This window comes from Zonotrichia albicollis, chromosome 1 (genome assembly GCF_047830755.1).
Source record: "Zonotrichia albicollis isolate bZonAlb1 chromosome 1, bZonAlb1.hap1, whole genome shotgun sequence".
In the NCBI taxonomy this organism is placed as follows: Eukaryota; Metazoa; Chordata; class Aves; order Passeriformes; family Passerellidae; genus Zonotrichia; species Zonotrichia albicollis.
The window spans coordinates 104,477,548-104,498,523 of NC_133819.1; the positions used below are offsets into that span (position 1 = coordinate 104,477,548).

The 20,976-nt window shown below is 40.4% G+C and overlaps 1 protein-coding gene across 2 annotated transcripts in view; it reads right to left on the reverse strand.

Annotated features, from left to right (window-relative positions):
• ARHGAP28 (Rho GTPase activating protein 28) overlaps window positions 1-20,976 on the reverse strand; it is a 76,473-nt gene that overhangs the window by 29,945 nt on the left and 25,552 nt on the right. For both annotated transcript variants that reach the window (XM_074548797.1, XM_005486693.4), the window contains exons 2-3: window positions 5,146-5,345; window positions 414-631 (exon numbers count right to left, since the gene is read on the reverse strand). In XM_074548797.1, coding sequence (XP_074404898.1) covers window positions 414-631; window positions 5,146-5,345 — 418 coding nt within the window. The remainder of the gene's footprint in view (window positions 1-413; window positions 632-5,145; window positions 5,346-20,976) is intronic.

Sequence of the window (20,976 nt, forward strand, 5' to 3'; positions counted from 1 at the left end):
AACCCCAGTTGCTTCATTAGACAAGTTTTACTTCACCGCTGAGACTGCTGAGTAAATAGCAAGTGTCCCCAGAAGCCATCAAAAATTTGAATAGCTGCCAAGAGTAACTCACCAGTTTCCAAAAAATAAAGGAGCAAATGTTAGTCTTGACATGAGGCTGCAGGAGGATGGCTGGCAACAGATACAACTTTATGTTACAGGTTAGTTACAAAACTGTAACACTGCATTTGTTTTTTTCCTTTCCTCTCAAATGTACTGTTTACAACATTAAAAGTCTGGTGTTATGGTCAGAAACTGCTAATGACTGTCTGTGCATTGTCAGCAGGAAAGGGTTCCTGTCTGGCACAAACTTTGGTGAGCTACTTGCAAATTGCATAAAAGTTAAGATCAAAGGCATGCATGGGGACACTTACAGAAGAGTCACTGGTGCCAAAGATGTCTCGCACATCCCGGACTGTGTGCTTGTTCTTCTTCCTCAGGGTCTGAGTGTAGGTGTTGTACCTCTTCTGTACAGCAGCAGCTTGAGTTCTGGTCAGAGTGGACAGCAGGGCTTGGCCATCCTCCTCTTCAGCTCCTGAGATCAATGTGGATAAACCTACGTCTTGCAGCCATTCCGCCTCCAGCTCCCCTTCTGTGGAGGAAGACAGCATGTTAATAACCCTGGCAAGAAGGGAGAGGGGACTGAGGAAAAGAGTTGGCATGTTGGACTGCTATCACAGTCTTTACCTTGAGAATACTCTAATTCCAACCTTTCTTAGGCCACAAGGGCAAGTTAAGTTAGGTTTGTAAACATATTGTCTTCAAAAAACTTTCAGTTTATCAGTATCTGCAAAAGAGAGGCTTATGAGGAAAACAGAAGAGGCATTTTATCAGCATATGCACGTGAAGAAGGCAGCAGAGTAACCAGCCTGACAAAGCAAGGTCCCTGAAAATTAACTCATAATTCAAAAGCATAAATCCCCTCAGTTCCCATTTATGCCACACTCACCATTTGTAGCATGGTGTACTGGAGAATTTATTTCCATTTGGCTGATGGAAATAAAATTGGCATTCCAATTCAAATAAACAGAAATACTGGAGATGTGTATGCAACAGAATAATGGATTTGCACTCTAGTGGTGCAATTCCAGAGGGTCTGCTGGTAGCTGGTGAAGAAGCCACAGTGAGAGAAGGGTGATGTCCACCTAGTCCAACTGCTTGTTTTGAACAAGATTATTAAGAACCAGAACTGCTCACTAAAGAACAAGGGTCAGGAAGGGCTAAGTGTCTGAGAGGTCATGTAAGGGAGGAAGACGCAGAAATAGCCATCCTGGCAAGCCAGGTATCACTCTAACTTCTAATTATTAAAGACTCATTAGCACTGTACACCCCATTGTTTTTTGGGATCTCAATGTTAATACTTTCATTAATCTGTTCAATACCTGATTCCCAACTGGTTCAATACTGGAATTGGTTCCATAGTGAGGGTATGCATTGTGGGAAGAATTGTTTTCTATCCTGGCTCTGTTGGACATGGCAGATGCTTCTGGCATCTTTTCACAGAGCCATACCTGCAGTCCTCTCACTACCAAAACTGTCCATGTGAAGACAATATAGGTTTTCAGCTTGCTACCTGTTACCTGAAATGAATGTCCCTTGTCACTATCTGGCTGTGGAAAGGTCCAAGTCTACCTTCTCTGAATCATTCAGTAATTTTAAACTTTGCTCTTACTGCTTTTTGATTTGTGTTCTTTTAAAAATAAACAGTCATAGTATTTTAAAATCTCTATTCACGTAGGAGATTTTGAGGACCTTCATTTCGGTTTTGTGAGCAATCCTAGCTCAGCAGTAAGCTGCTTGACACAAGACAGTAATTTCATTCCAGCCCTGACTGAAGAAGAGGTACTACAAATAAACATGTCAAACAGGAAACTGATTAATTTGCAGCATGTTCTATAAAACAACTCGTCAATGCACTTATTGTTCTTGTCCCAGCACCAGTCTTAATGGCAGGTTGGTATTTCCACTCTCCCTTTATTGCCTCTTCTTGACATCAGAATGCAGGCTGATTGACGGACACCAGTTTGCTGCACTTTGGCAGTTACATACACAAAAGAGGAAATTACAGGACTGGGCTGTAGGGACAAGCAAAAGCATCTTATGCATGTACCATCACTGACTTCATTGTTAACTGCCCTGCCCCTTTACAAAGCACTACAAAAATAGCTGCTTCTAAACCCCTGCTCTGTGTTAGCCAGGGGTGTGACCAGCCCTGTATCCCATGAAAGAGCTTGTCTCTGCTCTTATCCTTTCTGTATCCACAGACAGGATGAAGACTGTTCCTCTTCCTTCTCTGTACCTATGAACCAGTGATTCTTCTGCCATTTTCACTCTTCTTTCTAAGAAGGTCTCTTCTCTTTCTTGTGCGCTGCTGTTGGAGCCACATGTGTCCATATTTCAGCTTTTAAGTAACATTAATTCTGGCTTTTGTCCTGACATATTCTTTCCAAGAATTTACCTTGTAATCAAACTTGCTATGAAAAACATTAGGGCAGACATTAAATTCTGCGTGCTTACGAGTCACCCTGTGATGTGTTTTCTCTGGCTTTTCCCTTTTCCTGTTCCAACCACACACAAACAATAGACTAACACATAATGACAGCAATCAGAAGAGTAAAAGTATTAAAGAGAAGAAATTATTGCATTAAAAAATGCTCAATTTTTTAAGACACACTGGTATCAAATTAAGGTTAAACCCCCCCCCACCATGTAGTTTAAGAAAGCATTACTTTTATAGTTTTAGCTACTAATAGAGCACGGTCTTGATACTGTGTTTGATTCTGCAGCACCAGAAGACAGATAATTGAGAGAGTAGTTCTCTTTTTCTCATAGAGTTTGCTAGGAAAGACATGTGTCTTGCTTTGAATCTCAGATATAACCTGAAACAGCCCAGAGATATAACCTTAAATAACTCCCAGCATTCAAGCCTTGTAACAGAAGTTGTAAAGCAATTCTGCACAGCATGGGCATCTTAAATACACCACGACTTTCGCCTCCCCTACATTTTCATCCCTTGTGTCACTTGTTATGATCTTCTGTTCCTTTTTGACTGTATTTGCTAACATCAACAGAATAAGTATGCTGTTGTCTGCCCTTTGCACATGATGTCTGGCAAAGCACACTGAGGTTTTGACAGTCATGCCTGCCTGGCTTCTATCACCCTTTGGCCTCCTTCTTAAGGATCTTCATCTCCTCCTCTCAAAGACATCTGAAATTAATATTTGCTTTTATTTTGCCCTGAGGGTTTCCACATTGGTTTTTAGTGTTTTGATCACTGGCAAGGAGTATTATCCTATTAGGACCCTAATAGAACTCACTATTATTTCCAAGATTTATGATCCCAGACTGAATATATTCCTGATGTTAATAACTAGGACAAGCACTGCCTGATTGTGTGTGGGTGTATGCAATACATATATATGCATTTAATATGAAGGTAAATGAAGTGTGGAGATGTATTGCATTTTGACTTGCAGTCTAATTTTTAATTCAGGGCAAAGGGGAAAAAATCAATGTGATTTCATGAGGTGTACTCAGACAAAGGGTAACACGGGACTGCAGCAGGGTTCAGGCAGTTGAGAAGATTTAGTTCAGCACTGATGAAACTGATGGAGAAGTTTCTGGAAAGTAAGATCTTGTATTGCCTTGTCCTATTAAGTTATCCAACTTGGCAGCTCACAGATTTGTGTCATTCCCCTGACTGCGCAGACGAGTCAGGGACACCTGTTAGTTTGTGCTGACAATTGCATGGAGGTGGCACCAAGAGGCTCATGATCTCCTTAGCGAGTCTCCATGCTGAAGAGTATGACCAGACAGGAGTTTTCCCAATAAGAAACAGAGGAGTTCAGAACAGTGGATTTAGGCTGACTGATCATAACTCTCACAGCAGACCAAGATTTCTGGTGGTCTTCTTTAGCTTCCAGGAGAGCCCAGCTGGAAACTAGTGAATGGGAGGTGTTTCCCATGGAAAAAGCACATGGTTGGAGCTAGACACCTCTGCATGGGTTACTTACCATGACTGGTTGCATATTTGATTGCTTAATAAAGCAGTACTTTCCACCATTCTTCCTGGTAGCAGAATTAATGACATCCCATTGCACGTCAAGGTAGGAAAAATACATTATCATTCATGTTAATAATTGTATGGAAAGAGCATGCCATCATTTCAAAATCTATCCCTACATCAGTAGTTACCAGACCAGGGGCCAGGAGCCACAGAAGGGTAGCAGCAGTTATCAGCAGGTCACGACCTCAGAAGAAATTTGGTTTCATTGTATAGCAACACCTGGTATTTTGTGTTACACAATCTAATACATTCGTGATGGGGGTCCTAACTGGAAAAAAAAAAAAATGGGAACCACTGTTCTAGGTGTTATCAAATCATCTAACACAAAGGTACATTGCAACAAGCTATCACATACTGAATGTTTTTCCAAACACAGTGCCTAACGAGAGGGGAAAACATTATGGTAACACAATGAGGCAGTAATACCTTCAGGACATGTTGTATAAGTGATGAATTAATTTGGTCAAGTGGAGAGCCTGAACAATGTAGGCATCCCTACACTCAGACTTATCTCTAAACTTTCCTTGAATGATATCTTAATTGGGCAATTTCAGAGAAACAGGCAGATATCAAATTCCTGATAGGAGAATACTACATCTAACCAAAAACTGCTTCAACACTTTAATTATTTCTGAATCATATCCTATGAAAAGCCAGAAAGTTTAAAATTATAGCATACTAAATTAACATTTTGCTACTTTAAATGTTTTGGTTTAATCTATTTAATGCTGTAAATTTAGTTTTCATTGAGTGCCTCTCTTTTCTGAATTACACTGTATCTGTCTTCCCAAAGCACAAATAAAATCAATGCAACAAAACTCACTTCAGAAGTTAATTAGTGGCTCCAGTGCATAAACCAGACAATTATTGTTTCTTGCCAGTGGTTAACTGTGATGTTCATAAGAGGAGCTACAATGATCATAGACCCAGACTAGTACTTCTGCTCAGACTGAGCCATGTGAGGAAGGAGATCAGGCCATGGCTCTTTAGGGAGGAGGCAAAGCCAGGGAATGAGGACTAAGTGGTGTTCATGTGCTCACCATCAGCAGGTTTGAACTCCAAGAGCATTGCTTCTTCAGGTCCATCTTCTCTGCTCTCCTTGATGCTCTCCACCTCACACCAGAAGTCCTCCATGGAAGTGCTGTCCATGGAGGCCTGAGAATTGGAGCGACTGAAGGCAGGAGGCACTGACTCGTTGGAAAGCATCCTGTTAATTCTTCGACAACGAGAGAAGGACTTTCTGAAAAGAGAAAGCCATACAAAGAAAATCATCTTTCTATCACGCTAACTTGTGCCATGCAAATGGAGCAGGCAACCAGTGCTTGACCTGTGGCTGTACCAGGAAGTAGGAACAAGATTTCAGAGGCCAAGTACACAGTCCTGGTAATTGTCATGATCTCCGTTGCTCACAACAATAAAGGCTGGACATGTATTTTGCATCTGATAACTTATCTCTTTAATGTCCTTCAGTATTTCCCAATCTAGAGGGAACTCAGGAAACACAATTTCTATTTCTAATACTGGTATCCATCTAAAGAGACACTGGAAAACTATTTTCACTTCTTTTTGCCTCAGTTTCTCTTTCTATCCCTTCCTGTTTTGCTTACTGGATGAAATGCCTCAGTGAAAACTTCTCTGGGGAAAATTAATGAGAACTGGGAACACTGAAATATGTTACAAACTCGTCTTCACTCCAAAAAAGAAAAAAACTTGAAATATTTTAATTTGGAAAAAGAATTACTTTTAATTTGAAAACGCTTAAAAAAAGATTTGGGTTTTTTTCTTAAGTTAAAATAATTTTAAACAAAATTTGACTTTGAATTAAAGTAGTATATTCTAGGTCAAACAGAGGTATTGATCAAGGTTCAAAAAATTATGATTCACCAAAAAACAAGTTTCAAGTTAAGATTCAATACAGGTATTGAATTAAAGCTAGGTTTGCTCCTTGCTCTTTTGTTCTTGTCTTTTCCCCACTGTAGGTACATGCTGAAGAGAGTTATACAAATTCATTCGAAATCTCATATAACACCCACCATGAAAATCGCCTGACTTTGTTCTTTCGCATTATTATGGCTGCAATACTGTAAACAGCTTTTGTATGTGTAATTGCAGTAGATACAGCAATCAGTAGTAATAACCACAACAATATTTGTACAAAGGAGTTAGGAGGTAACAATTTTGGCAGAGAGCTAGACCATAGGAATTAATGGAAAATTCTGACCTAAGGTCTTCTGACCTTCACTTATCTGAATTAATTCAAATAGTTTCCCTTTCTCTTCCTCTTCTGTACGGCATGATCCTGCCAAAACGCCTTTGTTTAAAACCACAGGCATCACTTTTACTCCACTAGAAAAAAAGATATTTCCTTTTCAGTGTTTCCCTCCTTATCAAAGTTTTCCTAATGGATGTATAAACAATGTATTATTTCATAAAGCCGACTGATCATGCTTCTCCCTCACTGTGCTGCTGCCTCTGCCTCATCCTTCTCTGCCAGTGAAGGGCTGGATGCTTCCCTGGAGCTCGCAGGGCCTCCTCACTTTATCTGGGCAGGTCCTTCTGGGCTAGATCTGAGCTCCAGGCTGGGGAGCTGTAGTGGGAACAACAGAGCACAACAAACCCAGCTTTGGACATGATCAGACTTTATAAAAGGCAAAGCTCAGGCCTTCGCCTCTTTTTGAACACTCATAGGTGTAATATGGATGATTCATCTGCCAAATCAGCCCCTGTGCTCTTGGAAGCAAAGCTGGGAAGCAAAGCTCTCTGATGGGCGATGGCATTGCAGCAGGAGAGAACACGCTATGTGGTGGGGGAGACGTTCTCTGGAAAGAGAAGTGCTATCTTCAGTGTTTCTCTCCTTTTTTCCCCTCATAAACAGTTTGTTTGCTTTAGAACACAGTGCTGAAACTGTTATTGTTTTAATTAGAACAAGCCACAGTCACCAAATGCAAGAGGAATTGGCGGCACAAGTGTGGTTAAAACGCTTTTGTTGTAGCTCTCCCTCTGGGGAGATGTGAGTTTCAGTCGGCTTTTATTCCCAAAGCCTCACACGGCTGGGGTACCTGATAAATTATAATCACCGGAATTATGCATCTGGACATGTCAGCCTCTAGGGTTTTTGTATGGATTTCCCTTTCTTTTGTGGATTCATCTATGTCTCATCCTCACATTAGCAAGTAAGAAAAATGCAAGGATCACTGGATTTAAATATGATGAGTTAATAGTGTACCAAGCATCCTTGAGCAGAGTTTTAACCAGCAGAAGCAGAACTCCTGAGAAGCAGCCAGAAAACCCCATCTCTTCAGCTGGGAGCTAGGTGGGACGGGGCAAACAGCACCCATCAACCCATTGCTTGTTGCTGTGAAAACCTGAGCTCTTTTGTTGAAAAGTTGATAGTGAACACGAGTAAGGAAAAAGGCAAAGCTGCCTGGAACTCCAGTGGCGTTTGGGGCCTCCATTCACTGGACATTGTGCAAGCAGAGGAGACACCAGGGGCTGTGTGTCCTTCTGCCACAGCTTGTCTCTCACCAGCTCCTCTTCAGCTTGGGGCCTGAGATCCCAACATTTCTGCTCACTGAGAAATTCATGTCCCTGCTTAATATAAACCTTTGTGGAAATCAAGTCCCTATACATGCTATACAGCACAGCCCAGAGCTCTCGAGCCAGCAACTGCAGGAGGGAACGCTCTCACCATTCTGGAATCAAACACGAGCTGGGATGAGAAGAGGGCACCCCTGATAGCATCACTGGCTCCCATCATTTAGTCATGGTCAGGGAATTTAAACATTTCCTGCCCTCCCAGTGTGAATCTTGACCACGACCTTTGTGCTCTTCAGGCGCCACACCACACTGATCCTTGGGCTTTGGCTCCATCAGCACTTCAGCTGGCTGGGACCAAGGCTTTTTATTTCACCATATTAGGAAGAAAGAGGCTTAGTGGGTTGCTGCTTTTCTCCCCACAGTGAGTGTGCTTATTTTGTAATATTACCATACCAGAAAGCTAACTGCTTAAATAGACCATGTAAAACAGCAACAACTGCTGTGGCAACCAGCTTTGCCAAATACGTCTAAGGTTCCTGTGTAATTAATGTGCATTTACAACAATATTACAAGTATGGAGCTTATTTGGAAAATCAGCTGAACAAAGTTCCTGAGAACTTCATATTCAAGGCTTGTTATCCCAACCCAGATTAAATCAAGCTGTGTAAAATTCCGGTAACAAGAAAGGTTAGGCAGAGGTGCTTTATCCTTACTGGTAAACATCTGAAGCTTGCTTCCAGGTGGTCTGGTACAAACCTTCTCCAATTATTCTGAGTCTGCCTAATTAAAGCTCATGTGTTTGAAAGACTTCCAGCTTTTTTCCAGCTGCTGTTTTGACCCATATACCTGTGACTTTTGTCCTGGAGGAAGTGGTCTTGCCTTTATGTGATAATGGCACTTGTCTCCCATTTCCTCCAGCCAAAACTGCTCAAAACAGTTTCAGGAAAAAAAATCCTACTGAGGAAGCAAAGCATATTCTTCACTGCTTTAATTAATTCTTGAAGGACACCGTAAGAGCACTGACTCAGCAATCTGTCTGTCTCAGAAACAGCTAAAGAAGCCCAGGCTGCCTGTTACCTGGGAACCCTTGCAGCAGACAACCTCTGTTCCTGACACCTTTTTCACCTTCAAGCCGTCCTTTGTTTCAGTCTTTTTTTCTCAGTGTCTCAAGAGAAGTTCAGAACAACAAAAAGTTTTCACTAAGCTGATTCTGCTGCTCCTACAGGAAAGTGGTAAACCAGTCCTGTTAAGCAAGCAGCAGTCACAAAGTTCATGCTAAGTTTCTTTTGTTCCCTCACACACATGGGTAGTAGGGAGCTAATCTGAAATGCTGATTAAATTAAACACAGGAGGGATCTTAGATCCTGGCTTCCTCGATGGAAAAAGTTGGGAGAAGAGTATGAAACTAAAAGCACTGAGCAAAAATTATAGCAACTCCACTGAATGAACTGAAATGTTTTTCAGGATGGAATAAAATAAAAAAGAAAAGCCACACTGAGAAAAAAAAAAAAGAAAAAGTATATAAAAACTAATGTTATCAAAGAACTTGTCTATTACTGGATACTTGCAGAAGAAAGAGTTAAAGAGTGTCAGGAAGGAGAAATATGACATAATTTAGAAAGCTTTCCATGGAAAAACTATTGCAGGGAAGGAGGGTATTTCCATGGGGCACCAGAGAAAGCTAATTCAACCGTGTTTGACTTTGGTTTTGGCCTGGTGTATATTTATAACACTGATGAAATGCATCAGCTAAACAAGCCTCCTGACCCTGTATTTTATCTCGCATACGTACTGCAGTAGTGTGTTCAGGATCTGGTACAACCTATCGATTTCAGGATAACCAAGCCAGATCAAATAAGCTGTTCCCACCCTATCCTCAAAATAAAGGTTTGTAAAACCACACAAAGAGCTGGCTCAGTGACACTTAATGATTGCTCACAGGCTCAGTAATGATAAAGCCAAGCTTGTATTTTAAGTTTAATTAAGTAATGGATGGTGAAGAATCCATAAAACAAATTGAAGCAATAAAGCCATCTTGTAGTTAAAAACAGCACTTGATTGTTGTTTACACAGAGGGAGAGGACATCCTATTCTTGTGGGCTGTTATCCTTCATTTCATTCAGTGGGTCCTGAACCTGCTTCAGCACAATTAGTCACTTTTATAAGAATGGGAAAGGTGAAGGAATCAAATTGTCCAGGTCATTGTAGGATGAAGATCCACCTTTTCACACTGCAGTAATTCTATCAGGATAACTACCCGTTCAGCTTCTCCCATAGCTAAAAAGGGGGATAGTAGCTTGCACTGACAGGGAAAAAACATTTATTCCTTGTTATTAAGAACTGTTCTGAATTTTTACCAGTCACGTACCAATATATCTCTTTCTTCTAAATAAAATGTAAACAAATTCCAGGCAAAGGAAGAGACCAACAATGAGAAGTAGTACTTTTGTGCACAGTTCACTCTTGACCCAAATCTCTCATCTTCTGGCTCCTTCCTGGTGACCTTGTTCCTGCACTGTTTGTGGTCTGCTTATTTCCTTCTCCCCATGCTTCATGGCTTCTGATCACAGAAAAGGGAATACATCACAATATCCCCCCAACTCCATCTACACACTTCTGTTTCTGATTATTTTGCAGATGTTAGGCAAATTGTAGACAGTGAATGCTAAAGCTCCCTTGTCCTTTCTCTAGCATGTGGTATAGCAAATATTTAAATAGCATGCTCGCTCTTGCTGTCACACTGCCCTGCTTTGTAAAAGAGTATTTGAGCGAGAGGCAGAGGAAGGTTTTATTTCATTACTAATTTTCTCATCCTGTGGCCCAGTAACACTTCAAAAACAAGTGAATCTCATCACTCTTTGTTAACAAAGATGGGTTTGAAAATAAGCCATCACCTTACTGTATTGGTTAGATTTCAAAACACAGGAATTCTGAATTTTGTCTTTGTATTCTGCAAAAGATTCTTCAAAATATGTTTCTGTCAACTTGAATTTTACTCCAGATTCTCCACCTGGGGTGGGTCAACCCTGGAAATATGCACAGATTGAGGAACTAAATACTGGAGAGCAGCATCACAAAAAAGGGTCCTGGGGGTCCTGTTGATGGCAAGTTGAACATGAGTCAGCAGTGCCATGGCAGCCAGAAGGGCCAAGAAGGGCCAATCCTGTCCTGAGGGCATCAGGGACAGCATCACCAGCCCAGCAAGGAGGCGACTGTCCCGCTCTGCTCTGCACTGGGGCAGTTTTGGGAGCCACAGTATAAGATATAAAGCTATTAGAGATCATACAGAGGAAGTCTACAGAGTTGGTGAGCTGTCTACAGGAAAAGCTGTATGAGAAGTGACTGAGATCACTTGGTTTTTCAGCCTGGAAAAGAGGAGACTGAAGGGAGACTTCACAGCAGTCCACAGCTTCCTCATGAGGGAAAGAGCCCGGGCAGGGACTGATCTCCTCTCTGGTGACCAGCAATGGGACACGAGGGAATGGCATGAACCTGTGTCAGGTGAGGTTTGAGCTGGATATCAGGTAAAGATTTTTTCAACCACAGGGTGGTTAGGCACTGGAAGAGGCTCCCCAGGGAAGTGGTGATAGCACCACCCTGACAGAGTTCAAGAAGAATTTGGACAATGTCCTCAGGCACATGGTATGACTCTTGGGGCTGTCATGCACAGGGCTAGAAGCTGGATTTGATGATCTTTATGGTCCCTTCCAACTCGGGATGTTCTATGCTTCTATGGTTTTTAGGACCAAAAGGGGTTGTCTACTGAATCTTTAGATTTAAAGACTTAAAAAAGATCTGTAATATTTACAGGAATTTAAAGCTTTTTTAATTTAATTATATTTTGTCTGCAATTCATCAAGGTAGTAACAGAAGTTAGGAGATTGAGTTGCAGAATTTGCATGCCAGTGTTACCTGCCAACATTTAAAAATGCATTTTACCTTGGATTCTTCAGCTGTCTCTTACGAAACGTCCCTGTAAGTGGCAGGGAAGTTCCCTGCCATAACAAAGGCCACATTGTGGCCCCTCTTCAGCCAAGCATGGAGATTGCAGAAGAATCTCTCTCTGTTTGTGGGTTCCAGTGTGAGGGCTCTCACAATCAAACCCTTTGAGCTTGGGGAGTTCAGGGAATATACTCTCTAGGTATTGCCTGCTGGCAACAGTGACCTTTGGGGACATAACCCAGACCTCTCCTCCACTCTGGCAATCACATCTCTTCAGTGCTGGCCCAATGCAACAGAGAGAGTGCACTACATGGCTGCAACGTGTCTGTCAAAAGCTGAAAGGGACTCTATTTCATCTTCTTTCTCCTAACAAAGCTGTTGCTAAAGGCCAGAAGGGGTTCCCAAATGATTAACAAGAGTACGTTCTGTTAAACATTTTTTTTCAAGTTAATTGGAAGGAATTCTTTTCATATACATTAAGAGGAAGCAGTATAAGCCAGTTTTCAATGCTGATGATTTAAGAACATGAACAGATCATGGCAGAATATGTCACATGTAATTTTCAGTGGGTAAGGGCAAGATAAGAAACATCTGGACATGACCCACAGGAGGCAAAAGCTGGACATGAGCAGCTGGTTCAAACATCTTAAACATTTCCAACATATATTTATTGTTAAAACTGCCAAATTCTTTTGTTGCGTTGATGCTTGCCTAAGACCTGTTTATTTTCTATGAGAAACAAATCCATGTACCCAGGGTAGGACGAAGAAACATAGGAATGTTGGCCACGTACTGTAGGCTTAGAAAACCCTGTGCTTCCAGAAAATGTTTGCTCTATTGTGCCTTTACAGTACAAATGACTTGTGTCTGAGCACTGAACCCACTGAATGTCACACTTTATCATGAAAGGCTCTGAGAGCACCAGGCTCACTGCACATGCACTGTACAATTTATCCACTTCAGTTGAGTAGATGTCTCCATAAATTCCATCTGGCACTCACCCAGAGAGATCCTAGTTAGCTGAGCACTCCGAAATCCAAGGCAAACCCTTCAGATTCCACGTGGACTGACCCTGAAAATAGGTTGTGTGGCAGCCCTGCATTTACTACTAGTCCTTGGCATGAATTACTGAGCGAAGGCACACAAATAGCATGAGGCAGAAGTGTTTTGTTCTGCAGTTCAGGGCAAGCAGTGTGTTAACTAAAGTAGAAAGCAAAGATGGTTAAGAGTCACATGAAGGAAAACGAGAGCAAGGAGCACAAACAGATTCTGTCTAAACATTGGTACTGCAGGAAGTGCGATGGTGTTCACTGCACGCACTCAGTCCCTCCTCAGAGAGCTATCTGTAGCAGTGAGGAAAATCTCACAAAAGGCAGAGGAAAAGCTGTCATGCTCTTCTGCTTCCCACTGCTCTCATGGTGTCACCTCTAAGGTAACCAAGAGCCCTGTAAACACTCCCTGGGTACAGCATGGTCTCATGTCAGCTGGAGTACATCAGGACACTGAGCATCCTTTTCCGTGCAACTACAAGTACCAAGGAGTTAGAAGGAGGAGGAAAGTAACATGACTGATCCAGAATATTTTTTCACAATAAAATTGATTAGCCTCTGCCAGCAACTCACATTTAGCCAGATTCATTATTTATAACACAATAGGATAGTTAAAACTGCAGGAAATGCACAGGTTCAAGAGCTCCAATGGGGCCCAAATCATTCACCGAGCAAAGAAGCAAACTAAGTAAAATCCATGTGAGATGTAAACTTGACAATACTAGGAGAGTTTTCACTCTATAACCACAAAATAGGGTTTTTAAAAAAGATATTAAAATACCAAGCAGACACAATGAAGCACTGAAACATAGGGGATCAAACTTTCTACAGCTTTCAATACATCTTCTAACATTGCCTGCATTTATGACAAAAATGTGAAAGGAGGAGTTATCCTTTCAACCAGAATGATTATTATCATTAAGGAACTCAGAGTATTTGTATGATTTTCTGAAACACTTCAAAAGACAAAGTCTGTCATTTTGGTTGACTTAAGGTGACAGCATAAGGAACTGGACTATACTGTCTACTGGAAGGTATCTCATGAAACTGCATAGATTGCAAATGTAAGCACTGTAAGGTCCTGATATAAGCAATGAAGGGAGGCAGATACATCTAGAGAGTGAACATGTAAACAGGAGCCTAAAGTCATGCAATATGTGTTTGAAGTTTTCTTTGTGCTTAGTTTTAAGTGAAGTCCAGCCGTTACTTTCTTCCTTCCTATAATTAATGAATGCTTTTAAGTAAATGTCACCACTCCACCCATTACACTTTTTTCAAAGGCTTCAGGACCTAAGCAAACAAGCATTACTTGAGTTATTGGTTTTTCCTTTAGATGCTTTTAATGTATATTGAAGGCCATGGCTGAGCTACAATATATGAATAAGTAAACTAATGTATTCATTTACATTTTCATAATGAATGGTATTCCTGACAAAATGTTTTGAACATTGAGCTTAATAGTATTCACAGGACCAGACTGAAGAAATGTAAAGCAACACACTGAATTTTTAAAGCTAAGCAAAACACTACCTTTAAAGTTATTTTATTGAAAAAAATGCATATTCACTGAAGATATTCTTGAATCTTCTGACAGAGTGATGGACAACTTCACATTTTCATGAAAATCCTGGATCAGATTCTCAGATTGCAACAAACTGTTACAACCCCATTGGCTGAATTTATCCCTTTAAATTTAAATTCAGAACATCCTTCTTTGTGGTACTGCTAATGTTGAAGTTATTACAAAACACAAAAAGTTCCTGAGCAAATGTACACCACTTAAATTTTACTTGGCAGTTCTGGGTTGGCTGTCTGGCAATTCTGGACTCAGCTTGTATTTTCTGTGCTGTATTGTACTTTGTGCTATACAGAACCAGTCAGAAGGAATGAAAAATTTGCTGGAAATTTCTGTAGCCAAACAAAAATCAATATATGGGCCTAATTTTATTTTCTGCCACTCAAGTACATGGGGAAAGATTTTATGAGCTACTTTGGAAAGTGCTCCACACTTGTTGAATAGTCTGTTTTTTTGCTAATGAGACTGCTTAAAAAGCAGTGTAGATAAAGTATGTGCAATGAATAAAGAAACACAGGTGGAGAATATCTCAGAGCACTGGCTTTCTATTTTTACCTGAACAAAAATGATTATACATCAGCTGAAAACTGATGGAAAATACCTCAACGTGGAAACTCCTGTCAATGACCTGAATGGTCTGTGACTTCATTGTTGATGACCTGAGGCAATGTGAGGCCTCATCTCTAATTTTGTCCCCCTTTCTGTCTGCATACGTCCCTGCTTCTTTTCTTTCCATTTTCCAGAAACAAGTGCTGCTGGGTGGGTGAGAGGCTCTCTAGGAGCGCAGCAAGCAGAGAAACTGAGAAGGGCTCTCTGTGCAGGGGGAGGTGACACCAACACCAAAACACACAGGGAGGGCATGGGATGGGCATTGCAGCTGGTGGATGTATTCCCACGTCTCTCCAACAGCAATTGACTGTCATATTTCCTTATCAGCAGAAGTCACACACCAGCCCCTCTTTCCACTCAGTTCCAAATATTTGTAAAAAGCTCAGTCAAAGCAATGAGGGCACTTTACATTCTGCAAAAATTAATGAATAAAAAATTCCCAAACAGCCAGGCAATATTAACAGAAGTAAATCCTCTTGTCTCTGTTGAACCAATAGATGTTTTGCTAATGTGGTGCACATTTCACCTTCAAGAGTTAAGAAGAAAACTGTATCAGAATAGGCTTTTGACCCACATTTTGTGGGGATCACTGAAGGTTGCATTTCTTGCTAATTCACTTGTCTTCTTTTGGTTAAAATTTTATGCTGTTTTACTCACTTTAAAATTAAATTTCAGTTATTATTTGATAATCTCTCCTATTCAGGACATCAGTAACTACACAAACATAACTGTGTAAGCATAAATCTGATTTTAAATCGAAAACTGGTAGAAGTCTCCTACTGAAGATTGGTCTAGAGAGTTTTCATTTAAAATGTAGGTACAAAATTGTGCTGGCAAGAACCTCCTGAGCTGCCAGATTAGTAGCATTGCCAATACTATGAAAGGTCATGGTGAGATGATGGTAAATGACATCTTAAGAAATGACAGAAAGGAGCTTAAAATGAACGGAGGCTAAATTTCATGGAGACAAACACAACAGACAGTGAACACCAAACAGGTTCTCACAGGCCTCTAAAAAGCAGAAATTCACAGTTTAGGAGGAAACAACGGACCACAAAATCAAATTTAGTTTGTTGTATTCTCAGGTCTTCAATGGAGGAATGAAGAAGTCAAGAGAAAAAAACCAATGCATTTTCTTATACTTGGCCATGCAGTTCCTCTCAGTGGAGTATAAAAGGTTTTCTGTGACCTTAAAGTGATTTTTAGTCTTATAGTAGAGAGATGGAAAGAACATCTTATGGGAGCTGTCAAGTTAACACCCTCTAGGTCTTAAGTGGTAGTTTTCTAATTGTGTCCAAATTTTTGTACTACATGCCTGTGAAATACATGACCTTTCTATGTAAGCACTCGAATCAGAGGTGCTTCCAAACCACTAGGACTCCAGTGAGAGCAAGAAATACTAGACTAAGACACACTTCTTCACAATACCCATAAAAAAGGCAAATTCCAGAACAAGAAAAATCACCTTTTAAATGGGAAAACTAATGCATGATGCACAACAGCTTTCCAGTTTTCTTCGACTACCACTTTCTCCTGCTTATATGATTTTTGAAGTTTGTCTCAAATATTTCATCCGTGAGGACTCTGAGGAAAGCTATAGCATGCCAAGTATTTCAAACTAGGTTTTCAAATATACTGCAGCTCCTGAAGCTCTTAGAGCTACAGAGGCTATTAATATTTACAAAATATGGTGCCTCAGTGATGAGAGTAATTCTGAATTAGAATTACAAGCAGCCCTGTTGAAGTCAGCCAAGTGACTCCTGTGTGTAAGGTTTGGCTTTGTTAACTTTTTTAGTATTGATGCTGGGGGAGTAAGATGTAGCTCTTGGAAATCTCACAGAAAAAAAAGATTTTTTTGAGAGGAAGAGAATACATAGAGGCATGGTACCTTAGTTTGAAGTATCTTAACAAAGGCACAAAATGCCCATTCACCTTCTCCTGGGAAGCAGAAACCTTAGATGGCTCAGAACTGCACTAGAAATTTCCTCAGCACCTTTGGTAGACATCACGTATTACAAGAAGGGATAACTCTTGGTTATTTTGACATTTACTGTTTTGTACTGGCTTTTTGTAAGCTCTCTGGGGTTTGCACCAGGTTGCGCTGAGACAACGGAACAGAGGACTTTAGAGAATTGCCTCTTTAAGCTGAATACTTCCCTGCCAGTCACAGCCCAGAGTGTGAACCCAGATATCAAACCAGCATGCAGTAGATAACAGCAGAATTTGGTGATTATCAAAACACCTCAACCACTCCCTGTAGCACTTCATTAATTATACAGGCAAGAGCTAATTCATCATATCCCAACTCCAAAGACATCAATTAAAAATTATGGAGGCAGGTGAAATGAAATCTCCAAAATGACACAGATGTTCTGTTACAGAAGAGGGCTAAAAATACAAGTGCTATTTTGTGACTTAAAGCTGTGGCATACTGTGAGTAAAAGCACTGCTCCTGTAAGTCCTACAGAGCTTGGCTGAAGTTTCCATCCGAGCTTTGCAATCCTGTACATATTCTTGTATAGATAACCACTAAAAAGTAATTAATATTGCTATGCAAACATAGTATATCATGTCTGGAAGCTCACATACTCCTGTCAAAGGAGTACGACTAAGCTGTTGTTGTGCCCTCTGTCATTGTGGGTTCATGCTCCTCTTCCCACACCTGCCTAGATAAGAGAGCCTTGATCCATGATAGGAAGTGAAGATTCATCGGGCATTCATCCATCTTTTAATGACTGTGTTACATCTTTCACTGTGCAGGCACTTTATGAATGTTGTGAAACTGTAATACTATCCTTCCCATAAGGACCCCAAATTACTTATCCATGCTTTTGATATAATGCATCTTGGCTGAACTGCTGCAGCTCTCTCTCTCTCTGGATGATTTCCAGTCCAGGGCTATATTTACGTCAGTTACAATTGATTCAAAAGGCTTCCACAGGATCTTGAACAGGCTAACACATCTTTGCAAATTTAATCCAAACCAGATGACACACGGCTTTCCAGTATAACAGGGAATAATGGTGCTCGTACCTTTAGTTCTCTGGTTTGAGTCAGTAGCCTGGGTTGATATTCAGCCTCTGCTTGGACCAGAACAGGTTTTGGACTTTCAGGTGACTACAGATTATCCTTCCAAAAAGGGACTAAGGCAGGCCATCACCTAATTTCTCTTTTCAAGAAAGACTAAGGATTCCAGAGCACAAACCCTATGAACTTAAAGGAAAGTAAATGCTCCTGCTCTCAAAGTCAGTTTTGACTTAGGCCTTAAGTCACAGGAGAGCTTTTGAAAATTTGCCTTCAACTTAACTGTATGTTATTACACTCTATGTCCTTGCAGTTCTTTTTTATGTGGGCTTAATCTTGCCCAGTTTTCTGGGACTTTGACCATCTAAATTCAAGCCTTATCTTTAAATTTGTCTTTGATTAACACAGCTGTTATTTATTCTTTTGCTTGGCAGGATTTTCTGCAAGACTGCCATAAAGTCAGCCTATTTGTATTGTATTCTACTGTTAATCTCCTTTCCTTTATGACATACATTCACAGTATCCTAAGGGGAAGATTACTATACATTTATATGGATTTGTACTCACATATTAATAAATGTATGAATATACAACAAAGATAGCAACAAAGGGAGGGAACATTTTAGTAATCTCCTAAAAGCCATTGTGAAAAAAGTCTAGATAACACGTAAAATGGAATGTTTTATGCAACATGAAGCAGAGGATCAACATTAATCAGTTGCTTAATGAAAGCATAAATCAAAATAAGAAAACTTCTTCTTCAAAGAAGTTGGAATCATTTGGGTGGGAGAAAGATCTGTCAAATTAGGAGACTGCTGTATCATTATGATAACTTACATGCTGCTCACCACCTAAGGTTTTCCAAAATAATGTATTTGAAGAGACTTTATAGAAGTAATTAAAAGAGTTGTAGAAAAATACAATTTTTGCTTAGAGTTGCTGGGTTAATTTTCATCAGAATCTGATCGTCATCTTAAAACCTCAACAGTGGAGAATTTTTAGCTGTCTAGAAACATCTACATTCTGGTGCTTCACAGAGACTTTTTGAATTAGGAATCACTTTGCAATTTTCCTGTAAAGCCCTGCCTTAAAAAGCCCTAATATCTAAGAGTGAGCTGTCTTTTCGTGGTATATACATGATCACTGGGAGCAAACAAAGGAAAACCCAGTGATGGGAGATCCTTCAGATTTCTTCAACTCATTTAAGAAATGGGTCACAAAATCAGAAAAAGAAGCTTGGATAATAATTTATGCCAGTGAACTCTATCTCCCATACTGACAGAACACTGCTGGGACTTGGAAACTCTACTGGTGCTAGGAGTATAAGTCTCCAGTAGAAATTTCTCAATAATTCCACTGATTAGACTTAACTTTTCCAAACAAATCAATCTAGAATCTAAGGATCAAAAGTAAAACCTCCAGAGATATTAGCTGCCTGGATTTCCTTCCAGTGAGACTTCATATTTGACAAGGGAAGAAGAAAATACTTGCTCTTTCATCCTGATCAAAGTCAATTAAAGTCAATTATGTACTCATCATCTTGACCATGGTCATAATTTAGCACTGCTCTACAGCATCTGATGCAATTTCAGACTTCCCTTTGACCCCCAGTACAGGCCTCATGCTGCCCCTATGGAGGAAATAACAGGTTAAGAAATCCTTGAAAAATTTTCCCCGAGGCAAGGAGTATTATTTCTGCTGATGGTCATGACCCCAGCTCATGATATTTTGCTGCAGGGGGACTTTGGAACCAGAAAGGTTGTGCTGGCCATTTCAGTATGCGAGAAAACTGTCCCAGTGCAAAAACAGCTAAAAGAAACTCTTCAAGCACTCCTGATGTTAACTCTGGAGGTGCAGAGCTGAAAGTATCATGCCAGGCAGTCAGTAGGAGTGAAATCCCCTGGAATCCTTGTGGAACAGAGGAGAGAGCCTGTTTGTGAGTGTTGGGTTGATGGTCTATTGTTCCCATTTATTTAGACTACATTAACAAGATTCCAGTTTCCTTAAAACTATGTGGACAAGTCCTAGTTTCCAAGTCTCTTGAATTTCTCCTGTTTTCATTATTAGGTAAACACTGCCACACTGGATTTTTACCTGGTTATCAGATAAAAGCACTTTCAAACTGAAAGTAGCCATTAGAAAGAGACTGTACTATCTGCAAATCCTTGTCTGCCAAATGTACAGAATCAAGCCAAATTTGAGCACAATTTGAAAAATGAGGATTAGGATAATGCATTTGTCAATGTAGAAGCCTTTTAGCTCATTTACCCATGTAATCTCTATGAATGCATCACTTCAATTGTCAGACCTGGCTTTCCTCCCATGGAATAAATCATAAGTTTATTCTTTCCTTATGGCTAAGCTTGCACAAAGCTAAGTTAGAGTCTGGCCATGACACTGAGCTGAAATCCACGTAATTGCCATAAACAACCATTTGACCTCAGAAGGCAAAAGTTGAAAAAGGCAAATTTCTGACCTCAAATCAAATGAGAGCAAAAATAGGAAAAATTGTTAACAATCCAATTTGAAGTGAAGGTTCTTCTCTCTCTGGAATATTATTCCAGAGGAACGTGTTTTATTACAGAGAAAAATAAAATATTATAACAGAGTATAACTTCCTAGATGAACACCATACTAATAAAACCTTGAAAGTGTTTATATTACTAGATTTTGAGACATATTTTCATACAGTTTGAGTTGATCAAACCATGCATATGCACTTTCTGAAGTTGCTTACACTTGCACTGTGTCCAGTTGTTTTTCTACAGTGGAACATTTTTTTTGTCCCCCCTTTCCTGCCTGGTAAAGCTGGAAAATTCCACTGGTGATAATTCTGACAGCTCACTCCCCCTCCTGTCGCTCCTTGTTTAAGAAAGCGAGAGGGAGGGAACATGGTCTGAGACGCTGAGAAATCACTGATTTAGTAAATTCTGCGAAGTCTTACCTCAGAGGAGAATAGAGACTTGCTGTTATCCTTAAAGGAGCAGAGGAGAGTCTTTCTTAAACCAAACTTCTTCATGCTCCTAGTGTCAGTGAATCCCTCCTCAGCCTACAATCACCAAGTTGCATATTCTGGGAGTTATCTGAAAGCCTGTGACAGGATATTCTGCCTCTAGTCACACAAGGGCTGCGGG